This window comes from Ceratosolen solmsi, unplaced genomic scaffold, assembly GCF_000503995.2.
Source record: "Ceratosolen solmsi marchali unplaced genomic scaffold, CerSol_1.0 scaffold10, whole genome shotgun sequence".
Taxonomy (NCBI): domain Eukaryota; kingdom Metazoa; phylum Arthropoda; class Insecta; order Hymenoptera; family Agaonidae; genus Ceratosolen; species Ceratosolen solmsi.
In genome coordinates this window covers 4533380-4547651 of record NW_011948412.1, presented here as the reverse complement: position 1 = coordinate 4547651, position 14272 = coordinate 4533380, and the positions used below count along the sequence as shown (strand labels likewise).

General features: G+C 39.1%; 1 protein-coding gene across 1 annotated transcript in view; it reads right to left on the bottom strand.

Annotated features, from left to right (window-relative positions):
• The window catches only part of Wnt10 (Wnt oncogene analog 10), a 22221-nt gene that overhangs the window by 5940 nt on the left and 2009 nt on the right, over positions 1 to 14272 (bottom strand). The window contains exon 2 of the mRNA XM_011506490.1: positions 4070 to 4323. Coding sequence (XP_011504792.1) covers positions 4070 to 4323 — 254 coding nt within the window. The remainder of the gene's footprint in view (positions 1 to 4069; positions 4324 to 14272) is intronic.

Below are 14272 nucleotides of genomic sequence, written 5' to 3'. Positions count from 1 at the left end.
GGGCGGCAGCGGCGGGGCGGGAGGGGACAAAGCGAGGGGGATAGAGGGGGACGACAACGACTACGACGACGAGGGAGTTCCATTGAGACGTGGACTTGAAAATCCCGAGGAGCGGATTCGACACGCTCGATTTCGGAGGCAGGATTTCGCTCTTACAAAGAAGGAGAGACGATGAAGAATGAATGGGAAAGTCGGATGCACAGAATTTCTCGGAAGATCGCCGTGATGGTGGCTCGCCCTTTCTCCCGGGCCAAGTGCATCGTGAAAAACCGGAGCGAAACGATAAGCATAACAGTTAATCATCGAGTCGATTCTCCGGTCTTTTTACACCTGGGAATTTTCGTTAAGTTTTTAGACGATGAATGAACCACATTTTCCGCGCGAGACCGCGAGGTTGAAGCTTTAGTGACTCGACTCTCCGGAGGATGCCTGGAAAATTTGTTATTACATTAATCGATCATCAATAATATGATATGTTCATTTAAGTTGAAGTGACAACGAATTTTCCAAAATATACCGTGAAATTTGTTCACACTTACTGGACATTTTACAAAATGAGCAGTCCTGATGTGATGCTGGCATAATCTTATATATTTTCACTCTCGTTTGTTGCTTTCCAACCGCTTATTTTATAAAAATACATAACTATCGATATAGATAATTTCATTATATTTATTATGAGATATTAGCGTACAAGGTTTATGATAATCTATCGTATCTCAAAAAGTTATATATATATATATATATATATATATATATATAAATATAAATATATAATATATAATTTACATATACATATACATATATTTATGGATGCCATATGTCTAGTGCCTCTTATAAGAACTAATATTAGATTCTTAACTGTTTTAAAATATCCATTTAATTCTTAGTTAACCCACTACTATTTCCTTACGGATATCTCGTCCTCTTATCTCTATATATAATTACGTAATTATTTGTCAAGATACGAATATAAATAATATTTTTTTTTTTTAATTTTTAATTTCAAGCAGCTTCAAATGTTATTGCCGGCATTATTATTAATGTGTTAATTGTTTTGCAAAACATTTCGAAATTTTTAATTATTTAGCCGCATTATACAAAAGTTAGTATAAGCCATTTTCTCTTATCTGTGACGTATATTTCAAACATAAGTCACATTCGCTCAGAAGTTATCAGCTTATTTAATATTACAAATATCACATTTTTTCTATTTACATCGCGTATTAATATTAGTTATAATATTAAAAGCATATAAAAATAATTAATTGACCTTTGTTTATAAATGCCAGGATAATTGATATTTTTCGAACGTTATTCTCTTCTACGAACTTATACGTTTCAATATTAGATAAGAATTCGAATAACGTAAAAAAAAAAAAAAAAAAAAACCATAACAACAATAATAATTATAATAATAATAATAATAATAATAATAACAATAACGAAAAAACAAAACAAAACAAAAAATAATAATAATAAAAGGCAATAAAATAAAAAACAAATTGCCTTTTAAAAGGCAAAATTAAAATAAATATAATATAAACTCTTGAGATCTGTTTCAAACTCCAATCTCCAAGAATTTGCATACATATTATCAAGGTTGAGTAATAATAAGACTTGTCAAATGAATAATCTTCATTCGATAGTTTTACTGCACTGCCTAACATCAGCGGTAAGAAAGAAGTAAAATATATTTTAAATGAGTTAGTAAAGAATGCGTAGAAATTATATTTCTTATTGGCCATAAGACGATCGGACGTATCATAACTGGAATATTTTTTCAAGCCATCGTACCTTCGCGTTGAATCAGCGCTTTTTCATCATATATATGTATACTTTAGCTTTTAGCAGAGGCGCCGTGAATAATATGTCTGTTATTTTCTCGCTATCACTTAATATATATTTTCATTTAATTTCGAATCGAGTTTTAAGGCAAGTTGCCACGTAAATAAATCGTAAGATTTAAAAGCCGTATCTCATTAATTTATTCAAAACAATAAGACTTTAAAGAGTATTTGAGAAATGTGCATTATAATGTTTAAACTTGTGATAAAAGTAACGTGAAGAATGTACTTATAGTCGCGCGTGCGCAAATCGAGCGAAATATATTATCAGCCAAATGAAAATAAGGCGCAAGAATGGCCGTGTAGCTTTTTAAAATTATTATCAGCTTATAAAAACATGGAAATTAGCATAGGCATAAATCGTCGGAGTCGTGGATAAGGAAATTTCGCGAGGGTCTCATTTTTCATTTGGCAGAATAACGCGCACATAATGGCCGGGAAATGAAAAGTGGTGCATATACATAAGGAAAGAAGAGTTTAAAAAGACCGGTTATTTGATCTTTCGAGTCAGGTACGCGTCGCTCACGTTCGCGCTCCTTCAAAATAGTGAAATAAAGGCGCTCGTGGGCCCGATGCATGTGTCCCTCTGAGGTGTACAGTATAATACAATGATGAGCGCTTTCCGAGTCTTCTACTTTCGACGCACGTACTGCACGCCGACGAATTTATATGTCACATTGTTGGTGCTCCTTCACAGGACGTGGATAAGAGAGCACGCGACGTTGCAAGCACTTTTCTTATGGAACTGGGTCAAGTTTTTACGCGGCCTTACGCATGAGAAACTTCCTGAGCTTAGAACGAGTTTATGAAGCTCCGGCGAGCGAGAGAGAGAGAGAGAGAGAGAGAGAGAGAGAGAGCCGCCGGTTCGTCAATCGAGACGGGACACGCGTAAAATCATCCATAATTCGCTCAAACATTTTCTTTTAACGCTCGGCACTCTTTATACCTATGTCCTGTGTACATCTTTATACCTATTTATTGCTGATGTATCGTATGATTATTGCCGAGTCAATACCAAGTCTCTTTTTATTCAGGAATCCGTATTATTAAATGACAAGGATTATTGCTGTGCTGGTGTGCGTTATTTAATAAAAAAATTTGTTTATTAGAACGTCTACATTTGTGAATAATGACATAGAATCCGATACCTAATAACAAAATCACTTTTTTTACACACAAATGCTTTATCTCGAAAATATTCTATTGTATTATTGTGATATTATTGTACTGAATATTTTTCCATTAAATAGATGAATTTTATAAGCAAAGGCAATAAGAATTTAATGTTCGGGGCTCATTTTGATATTGACTAAGGATTAATGTGATCGTGCGTGTGTATGTCAATTTTACGTTAAAAGAATATGTAGTGGATGTCGAAGGTGCAAATGGTGATGAGCAATAATTGATCGAAAAAATAATAATTTCAAGTAATATAGCTCTGTAATTGTAAATAGTTTTTACAATTTTTTGTATAATAGAAATAATTTTCCAACTACATTTGTATCTCACCGGTGAGCCAACTGCAAAATTGTAAAGCCATATGCGATGACTTAAGCGAGAAATGAAAACAAAGAGAAAAGTATGGGCTATCGATTTTTATATCAAACCATTAAACTGTAATAACGGAAGCTTTCGTATCGTGAAAGCCCGCGCGATTATAATGGAAATTGCGGTCCTCGAAATTTCAGCTTTTGACATGCGATTGTAAATGACAAACTAGCATATGGCACAATTATCATTACTACTGATAAGGCGATAAATAATAATAACACGTTTGCCATGGGATTTAGCCGGCTTCCTTACGACTCTCTCCTCCATGCTCCTTCCGTACATTATTACGAATATTATGATAATTGTGAGTGCGATTTCATGCACGCCATTTTAAAAAATGATAAAGCCGTGTAGCGCTGCATGGACAATGGAATTTTAATCGAAAGCCCCTAGGAATTAGTTTGTCGAATTGCAATGGAGTAACGAAGATTGACATTAGCTATTCTAACTATCCTCGTCGCGTTGCGCGTGCTCTCGAGGAATTGGCCGTACGTGGGAATTTGAAATTGTCGAGACTACGTCAATGAAAGAAGCCAATAAATGTGTCAGGACGCTGGCGTCGTGAATCGTTGTCCCTCGAATAATCCGAATTATCGGCGAAAGATGGTATCAAGCGAGCGAGATATATATCTCCTCGAGAGATGTTAATCGTCAAGGATAAAGATCGTTACCTCGCTGCAGCATGACGCTGCTGTGCTGAGTGACGCTGCTCGTCGTGAGGGAGGAGCAGTTCCACCTGTGCCACGTGAACTGGTGCTTGCACTCGGATATCGCCATCTGCAGACCCTTCACCGCAGCCACAGTTACGTCCGGGTTCCTGTGGCAGAGCTCGCGCTGCTCTTTGGTCAATCCTGGTATCCCGTTGCATCTCACAATGCTGCTGCTCACCCAATCATCTACCGAGTTGCTCATCAAGCAGCTCACCCTGAGGAACACACGGTTGATTTTATTAGGCAAATTGGAGTCAAGTGGGACTGCTGACTCGCCGGGTACCGTTTATGGGAATTACCTACACCCGATATATACGTATTTTGTGCATCATTTAATACAACGACACCCTGTAACCTCCCCTCTCTCCAACCCCTCTTCCCCATCTCCCGCCCACTCCATCATTTTCTCCTCCTCTTTCAAAACCCTCCACATCAATCGCCACCCGTCGTTCACTCTCCTCCTTACCCCTTCCCCCTTCCCCCCCCCCCAAACCACCCTTCACTCTCTCACTCGCTCACTCTGTCTGTCTGTCTTATTGTCTGTCTGCCTCTCTGTCTGCCTGTCTGTCTGCCTGTCTGTCTGCCTGTCTGTCTGCCTGTCTGCCTGTTTTAAGTTAGTTGGGGAGGGGGCGGGGCAACTTTAATATTTCATTTCGTTAAATAATAAGCTTGTCAGATAATTTACTAGAAGCGGTCGATGTGCACGCGCGCAACACTATGCTCGCTATGGAATTTGAGAAATTTCGTATTATTAAAATGGAATTTACTAGCGCTAAATCAACGTCTCATGAGCATAATGTATAATGAGAATAAATGTAATATTCGTAAATACCGAAATATAATATTTCAAGGCAAGTTCAGAGAGCCGCTGTATGAAAACTCTTGGCAGCACGCGCAGTCGTGTCTGGTAAGTATTTTTGCTAATTTGGCTCAAATGATTTGTGTATGAAAGGAAAAATATTAGTTTTTCTACTATTGCTTGAGGCAGTCAAACGCGATGTAGTCAGGAACCGTCAAGAAAAAGTTGCGTGCATTGTCTGTACTAATCTTACGACAGCGATTTGCCGTCGTGCACGAGTTCTTCGACCGAGTAGATATTCATATTATTGGGGCAGGCATTATCGAAGATCGCAGTCGGAGAGATGTCCGTGAGAGGGAAGAGCGCTGAAAGTTTTTCGGTTTGCTCGGGTTGCTTTGGCCGGGCTGGTATGGATGGGGGGCATCGAGAGAAATTGCCGTTTCGCCGCAAAAGAAGATCATCGGGAGTTTCCCACGCAGCGCGATGTACATTCGACGATCGGTTTGAGTGATTTCACCCGGATCGGAGGGCAAAAGATTCCTCCCGCGGCAAATACATTCCTCGGGGTCGCGGTATGTCGGAGATCTCGACCAAAAACTCTGGTTTATCGGATTGGCCGATCGGAGCAGAAGCTGAAGCTCGCCCGCGCTCTTCCCCGGCAAAAACTGGCGCATTAATTTGCCAGGAGAGTTCGTTGGTGCTTTTAGTCTATACGCGAGGCTCCTGGAATCGAGCGGTGGCGCACAGTTACATATGCTTCTGATTTATCGGCTCGCCGGGAAATTAGTGAGGAGGCTTCGGTAATAGCGTATGCTAAGCGCGACCCTGTACCCTCGGCTGGAGGCTGCACCGGCGAGAAATGCCGAAAGTATGTTTAATCGCTAATTTATACCTGATAAACTGACCATCGATTTCACGATAATGACAATTTATAGAAGAATTGCCAAGACTGATTAAAATATACTAAAGGTCCAAATAAACTCTTTGTAGGTGAAAAACATCAGATGCTTTATCGTGTAAATTAAGTTTTTAAATCCACGGGAATATGGATAAATTTACAGCAGAGCCTATGAAAGATTTATCGCCAAACTAGAAACAACTTATAGATTTTTTTTTTGCACGACATGTTATATTGTACTCCAATGGGATAAAAATAATCACGAGTCGCGCATGTAAATTGTTCGAAAATTGAACCACCGTTCGTATTACGAGTTATCTTTATAAATCAAAATATCTTTTGCTTTAGCCAATATTTTTCGAATATTTTGTAAAACCAATAAACCAATTCCCTCGTGATTGTTCAACGCGTCGACAAATTTCATAAGCATGTGTTCTCAAAATTAATGACGATAAATGCAAAAGCCACGATTTTCATTCGTTAGCGACGAGCTTTTATTAAGAGAAAATCTGAAAATCAAGTAAATATACAAGTATCTATCCCTTGGTCCACTTTACTTAGTCTGCCATTCGTTTCAATTACGATGTACAGCCACATATAAGCTAATGATCATTATTTGTAATGTCATTAATCATTAATTGTAATGCTTATAAGCTTGTTATTAGGATTTACTTTTTTTTTCTTCTCTCTCTCTCTCTCTCTCTCTCTCTCTCTCTCTCTATTGACAATAACTTGACTTGAAACAATCAAATTTGTAGCGCCTATGGTTATATTTACGAGCTAACTGTACGAATTCGCATAAGGTGAAGCAGTCGTTGCTTACCGTTCGCGTTATTAATTTCTATATATGATGTGGCCTGGTGTTCGCTGGATTTTCCTTAATGAATTAATGATCGGTATAGAGACTGCGCCCATTAGCCATCCGAGCGACGCTTAAGATATGGTTTTCTTAAGAGCTCGAAGAAGTCTTGCATCGCTTTCCCGCGCATTTCAACGCTTCGTCGAGCGTTCGTACCTTTCGGGCTCGATCTCGCTTAATGAGAATTTCGCCTCGCGCCAAGTAAATCAGACGTACGGATAAGGGTGCGTAGGATATTATTGATAATGAAATATACGCTTGATTGTGAAATGTCGTGAAATATATCGGCAAAATCGAGACTTCGAGCTAGTTGACGCTCTAATTTTACGGTCGGCCACTAAATTAAACGTCCCGGTCATTGTATATGGCATTGCCACTTAATAAGACTCTTCGTTTTCCGAATTTGTTCTCGTACGCTTGAATCTCCATACGGGTACACCGATAATAGAAGAGTAAGACTTTTCTTTTCATTAAAATAATTGAGAATTATTATATATAATTTAATTAATGAACTATAAATACTTAACCAGTTATTTTTATGTTAGCTAATAAGTAATAATTATTTGTCTCGTTTGAAGATAGAGCGAAGATAGAAAACCTACGGATTAATAAGCTGATTTACTTCAAAAATTTGTTCAATATTCACCAAGTTTATCATCATTTTATCAATATTTTAAATTAATTGCAAAAACTACTAATACACTTATCTTAATAAAGAAAATTACGAAGAGACGAATTGTAAATCGCAGTTTATGTTATGAGATCGAAATTAACGTATTTGTTCGAGAGAAGGCGAATGACAGAGTTCAGGTGTGATGTTTTACTGGCTTATAAAGGTAGGTGTGGTATCCTGTCGTATTTGACGTGTGTACGTTCGGGGTTACCGATAACATACTGGTAAGCGATAATTTTTCGTGTCAAAGTCTTGTACGGTCATACTCGCTGTCTATATATACGAGCTGTAAATAGATTACTAAGAAAAAATTGGTAATTTCTTTAGGACAGTATGGTTTGTATATTTAGAGGTTTGGAGTGAAATCACGGCCTCCCGATAAGCATGAATTAATTGTAATTAAAATTATTACGAAATACAAAGAGAATTATCATCAATAATACGTAGATCATATTATAGATTTTTAATGTAAACGAGGCTTCGATTACAGCAAACTCCTACGCATAACAATATTTATTTACTTTATCGAGCAATCGCAGCATACAAATCCCATTTCTTTAATTGCCTTATTATTGCTATAAATTTGAGAAAATAAAGAGAGACTTTGTTTATTTTAGAGGATTCATATCGTTAATAACATTTGCCTCGAGATGATCAACTAATTATCTTTCAATTGTAATTTAAATATTGTTTGGAAATAATTGTGTCTTATATATGAATGGGAATGAAAGGAAAGCACGTGCCTGGGAATAATTAATCAAGGGCAAAAGGCTCGAAACTGTGTATATTTTCGGCAATGTCGAGAAGAGACCGAGCAGATAAACTAACGTTAAATCGGAATTTCCAGGACGCGACATCATTATAATTGAATTCAACGGTACACCGGGAGGACAGCATCGAGTATCTGCTGGCATTGCATTCGAATTTAAGCGCAACAGATTTCCGCACTATCTATATGCAAGTTGGCGCAAGAGATAGAGTGGAACGGGATGAAGAGCGAGAGAAGGGAAAGGAGCTGGGCAGCATTCGCACGGATGGGCTCTCGTGAATTTCAGGTGCGACGGAGTTATCTGTGGTACAAATTAGCCGACGTGCTTCTCCTAAAGTAAAAGCTGTGTAAGGTTAGCGCGACGGGCAAAAAGGACGAGCGGACGATGGAGCGGAGGAAGAGGAGTGTTTGCGGAGGACACGACACAATGTGTGTGTCCAGGCGACGATGCACTACCCTCGGCTCTTTCCTCCTCCTCCTCCTCCTCCTCCTCCCAATATCTCTCTCTCTCTCTCTCTCTCTCTCTCGTGTTCTCAAGCTTCTGAGGCAGCAGCAGCGGTAGTGTGGGAAAAAAAGGAGCGGGTAGTCATGGGAGTGCGTTTGCAAGAGAGAGAGAGAGAGAGAGAGAGAGAGAGAGGGAGCGAGAGGACTCACCTTCTACCTCACCCTCGAAGTTATTGAGAGCTCCCATTACCGGTACACCGCCAACCCGCCAGCTATCTTTCGCGCTATTGATGATCCGGGAGAGGCTGATTAATGATCATACAGTCGCCGAACAAATTACGGAAGAAAGATGCGCGACCCTATCAACGTTGAATGAATCTAAATATTTCTATTTGCCGTTTCGTACGAGTAATCCCTTTCTCTCAGACTTAATAGAGCGTGGGTGCCATTACAATAAATAGCATTGAGTACCGGTAAGGAATTATTGTGCCATAATCAACTTGGTCTTATCAACTATTTTTTACGTTATATTAACAGGAAAAACACGCGGCTTTAGAATTTGCTTTTAGAAGTTTTAAGAGCTCTTGGATGTGCGCGAGGTGCGTGTAAACAATTATCGATGCATATTTCGATACGTTTGAATTGTCGTGTTAAATCGCAAGCACATCCCTTACTTATAACTTTCGTTCACGTGCCTTAAAACGATACGAGCGATTAAGAATTATACAAATAAAAAAAAAAGAATACTTGTTTATTTACTTTTATGCACTCGTGTTTATATACTCGGCTCCTTAATAAATGACGAAACGCGAGGGCATTAATTTTAATGATGTAACTGCCTGCATAAGATAATAATTTTACATTTTACCTCTTGAATAAATTATCGGCGAGTGTACGCTCGTGAAAAAAAAAGCTCAAAACTTTCAACAATCTGTCAAAACAACCTCTTTCTGCAAAGACAGAAATTAAGCAGAGTCTGGGAGAAACGGCAGATAAATCAAGCGATGTTAAGAGAAATACACTTGCAAGTGTGTGTTCTAAGGAAGTACTAATAAAATATGATCGCCGTCATCAATTGGATGCAGTTTCACGCGTGTGTCATTGGTGCTCTTTCCTTCGTGTCAGATGACACAATAATCGAAGGTGATTGCCTCGTACTTTAACTTATCATTATCTAGGCATTTCCAAACGAACGAACTCGGTATATGGAATACCGAAGCTTTTCTCATAATTGCTCTGCGGGCACATCAGTCCCTACTTACTGAATTACTCAAGAATATGACAGTTTAACGATGACTTCGTATCCTGGTCTTATCGACAATATGTAGTTCTTATTTAAATTGCAAATTCAATGATTATTGATATTGGCATTTAGAGAATGAGCCACGTATGTAAATAATGAATTATCAGTCTTGGACTTATTTTTCTGAAAAATATGTAGAATGTCGAGTGTACAGTATTGACCATTAAAATGTATATTAAAATATCTATGTAATTTGTGTAGTGAGAAAAAGTTGAAATTTGAATGAATTTCATTTTATAGGGAAAAGTTTAAAAATTTAAATTATCCCTTTTAAATAAACAATTTAAGGAACGCTAATATCATAAGATTAAAATCTATTTTAAGATAAGAGGAATTAAGATACCGATTGTATAATAATAATTTGCAAATTTATTATCCTCTTTATGAAATTAATTATGAAAACATTTACCGATCTGTTAAATGTCAAGATTTGAATAATTATCAAGTTGCAAACATTTAAAGGGAAAAGAATTGCCTTTTAACTGTATGTGAAATTAGCGTTGTAAATGCATTTTCCCCGAAACAAGGTTTATATTTTTATTTTTTTTTTATTTTTCTTTCTTTCCTTTTTTTTTTTTTTTTTTTTTTGAAATCCGGCATGCGGAACAGCTTTTATCGGAATCTGTTGAAATTTTATATATTTCCTTTTCAACTTGTTTGAAAATAATTTAAATACATACTATTTCTATATTGACTAATGTTTGTGTACTTTTTAATACAAAATTATTCGTCCAACCCAGATGGTACATTATACAGAGGGTGGAACATTTATAAAGAATAATATAAAATTTTTCTCATTTTTTGCATTATCTTTTCATTCAAATAGTACTTGGCTGAAAATTTTACGCTATATTGTTATAGTTAGCAATGTCATTTTAATAAGAAATAGTCTTCGTGGAATCAATGTTTTTTTTAAAACTCACCTAATATTTGCCTATGCCTAGAAGTACTCGACACCGTTTCCTTCCCCCTCACCCTATCGGAACACCGTAGCATAAATACGTTGAAAAAACAAAATTATTTTTATATAAAATTATTTTTAAAATTATTTTATATTACAAAATATTAATCTTATTTGATATATATATAAGTGCCTGTAAGAAATTGTTTGCAAAGAGAGCGAGAGTCTGAGGGAGAGAGATAGACGGAGAGAGAGAGAGAGAGAGAGAGAGAGAGAGAGAGTCAGATTATAAAAGGCCCATGAGAGTGGCGCGCGGCAATTCATTCCAATTACTATATTTTTATCGCGGATGAGCAAAGTGGTGGCACAGGTGGGGCAATATTCGCTTTTTACTCTCTATCTACGTCCTTTCTGCGCGGCTGTCCGCCTCTATATATATACATACATACATATGTATATATATATATATATATATATATATATATATATATATATGTATGTATATATATATATATGTATGTATGTATATATATATGTATGTATGTATATATACTATACGCGAGTAGAAATGCGTGCGCACGCATGTCCTGCATTTTTGTAATAACCCAGGGGTCGCGCAAGAATCCAAGATGGCGCGTCCTCGTTTGTCCGCTCCTTTTATTTACCCTTGGCTTCTCTCGCCCCCTCCTCGGCACACGCTCTTTTTCTCCTGGAGCTGAGGAACACACCGCGGAATTTCGCTTTTAATGGGGGATTCGTTCTCGCTCGCGCGCCGCAGAAGGAGAGATAAAGCAAGAGCTGACGACGGGACGTTAAAGAGTCCGAGGAGGCCCACGGGAAAACAGGGGTGGAGGTGGCTGTGGGTCGGGACAGGGGGAGCATGCGGGGATGTACGTGTGCGCGCGCGTTAAGATAGCCATCGCCGTATGCCGCGCGCCGCTGTTCTCGGCTAATGTCCAAGGAGTTCGCCTTATTCCCGACGTCGTCGGGCTTCCATAAGCGATTGCCCTCGATTAAGGCCGCGGGAGTCACCACTACTTTCACATTCAGCGCCTACTTCAACGACGTAACGGACTCGCTCTTCGTATCTCCTTTTCACCAGTGCGTCTTTCCTTTCCATTCATCCGGTGAATAATTGCGTAAGGAGCCCGACTATATCGCAATCGGCTATACATACATAGAGATGCACTCTCACACTTTCACACTCTCACTCTTCCTCTTACTCTTACTCTCATTCTCTTTTGACGAAAGAAATATCTTTCATCACAATTATAATTGAATTTATTTTGATTTGTCCAGGGCGAAGCTAATGTGATCATGAGCTTGATTCCTGTAATTTAAATCTTCATTCATCGGAGTTTATTCGCGCGAATGCCATCTTTAAAATACATAATAAACCCGCAACGAATGCCACCTCAATCACAATTTAGCTTCGAGGATATATATATATATATATATATATATATCTATTTCACTTTTTTCTTTATCTTTTTTCTTTCTTGCTTTAAAGTAATTCAGTATTGAAATGACGGTCGCATGGTGCAATACAATTTCTCCTCGTCATTATCTCGATCTATGAGAGTGTGACGAACGAGGCTGCTTGTTCTCGGTAATTCTATTATCGGTAAACTTAGATTGTATAAGAATTTGCGAAATATTTATTTATGGTGGTAGTATTGAGTAGAAAAATGGGCAAGTGCTCGAATGGCTATGTAGGTGATCATCCGTTCAGCCGAGCGTCCACGCGCTGAATCGTCAATACGCGTTTAACTCCCACTGCCGGTTTACACTTGTCTTTCCGGCAATTACGCCTTCGCGAAATCCCCGACCCGCCTCCGCGCCTAACGAAGATGCGATCCGACGCGCTCTTGAATTAACGAGTTGCGTCGACGCGATTCTTGCTTTTTTTTTTTTGTTTTTTTTTGTTTTGTTTTTCAAGAGCGACGTTCCGACATAATGTATTACGCCGGCGAATGATGCGCGTATGTTCGCTCACTCAAGATCACGATGGCGGAGAGTTGGGCATGTGAATTGGAAATGCACGAGACAATGGGAGACTGCGGGGAACGACCTCAGACGTTAGATATGATGTAATTAAGGTGATTCCCGTGGAACAGACGCGTCGAGTCGGTTTCACTTCTGTTCGCTTAATTGGTTTGGCATCTTGTGAACTTTCGGGTAATGAATGAAATCACTGCGCTCTTCTCTATTTAAGAATAACGAGCTATTTTGAAAGGTTTTCGGAGGATTTCTCGGAAGTCGGGCAATCGATAGCGAATTTTTGCGCTTCAAGCGAGTTTAACCGATATCGTTGTCTCGATTCATCGTACACGTTTTACTCGAGGCTATTAGTATTTATATGCTATTTTTATGGCAAAAATAAGTGATTATTATTAATCGACTAGCAATTTCGTTAAATTTATTATTCTCGGCGTAACTTACTCGATAAACCATAAGCATTGCGATGGTAGGGACGAAAGGGCTGGTGGATGGCGACTGTCTCTGTGGGTGAACGCGCGCGCGCGCGCGCGTGCGTGTGTGTGTGTGAGCGAATGAGGGAGAGAGAGAGAGAGAGAGTGTGTGAGAGAGAGAGAGAGAGAGAGAGAGAGATGGAGGGTGAGGGAGAGACAGAGACTAAATACACTAAATACCGCGATTTCCAGATCAGTGAGTATAAAGGCGGCGTTAATGTTAAGGCACTTGTAGTACAGTAATATCAGCCATTAGGATTTGCGCTTTGGTCGCTCGAAAGTAACTCTCATTAAGTCATCAAAACCGAAGCGAGATAAAAAAGAAAGAAAGAACGGGCAGAGCGGCACTCAAACGAATATTGACCAGCGCAGTGGGACTCGCGGCGTTTTAACGCCCGAAGACAAAAGCTGGTGCGCGCATACGTGTAGCGGAGATTCCACCCCACCCCCCTCCCCACCCCTCCCCACCTCACCCATCCACCACGCTCTTCGAAAAAAGTAAAGCTTCTAAATAGTTTTCTCACCGCTAGTTAAAACACAATAAAACGTCCTTTTAAAAGGCGTACTTTTTCGCTGATCCCTCAATCTTGCAGAGTCAAAGGTGAAAAAAGGTCTATTTGCAGTAGGTCGTTATGTTTTTCATTGGGAGGATGACGAGCGGCGCGCAGCCAGTCGACGACCACCAACGGAAGGAGCGCGTCTTTATTGATGGATTTCTTCTTTGCCGGGTACGAAGAAAGAAGAACCACCGAGTAAGCCGGCTGGACCCGAGGGTATGGGAAAAGAAGAATAAAGATTGTCGAAGGAGGAGGAGAAGGTGGACGAAGAGGCAGCCTCGAAGCTACCGAGCCCGTAAATTTTTCCTTGCGAAATTGGACACGGACTCGTGTATCCTCGGTTCTCCTGATGCCTCTCGCACCTCGGGCTTCTACCTCTCTCTATCTCTCTCTCTCTCTCTCTCTCTCTCTCTCACTCACTCACTCGCTCACTCGCTCACTCGCTCACTTCACTCACTCACTCACTCTATCTCTCTATCTCTCTATCTCT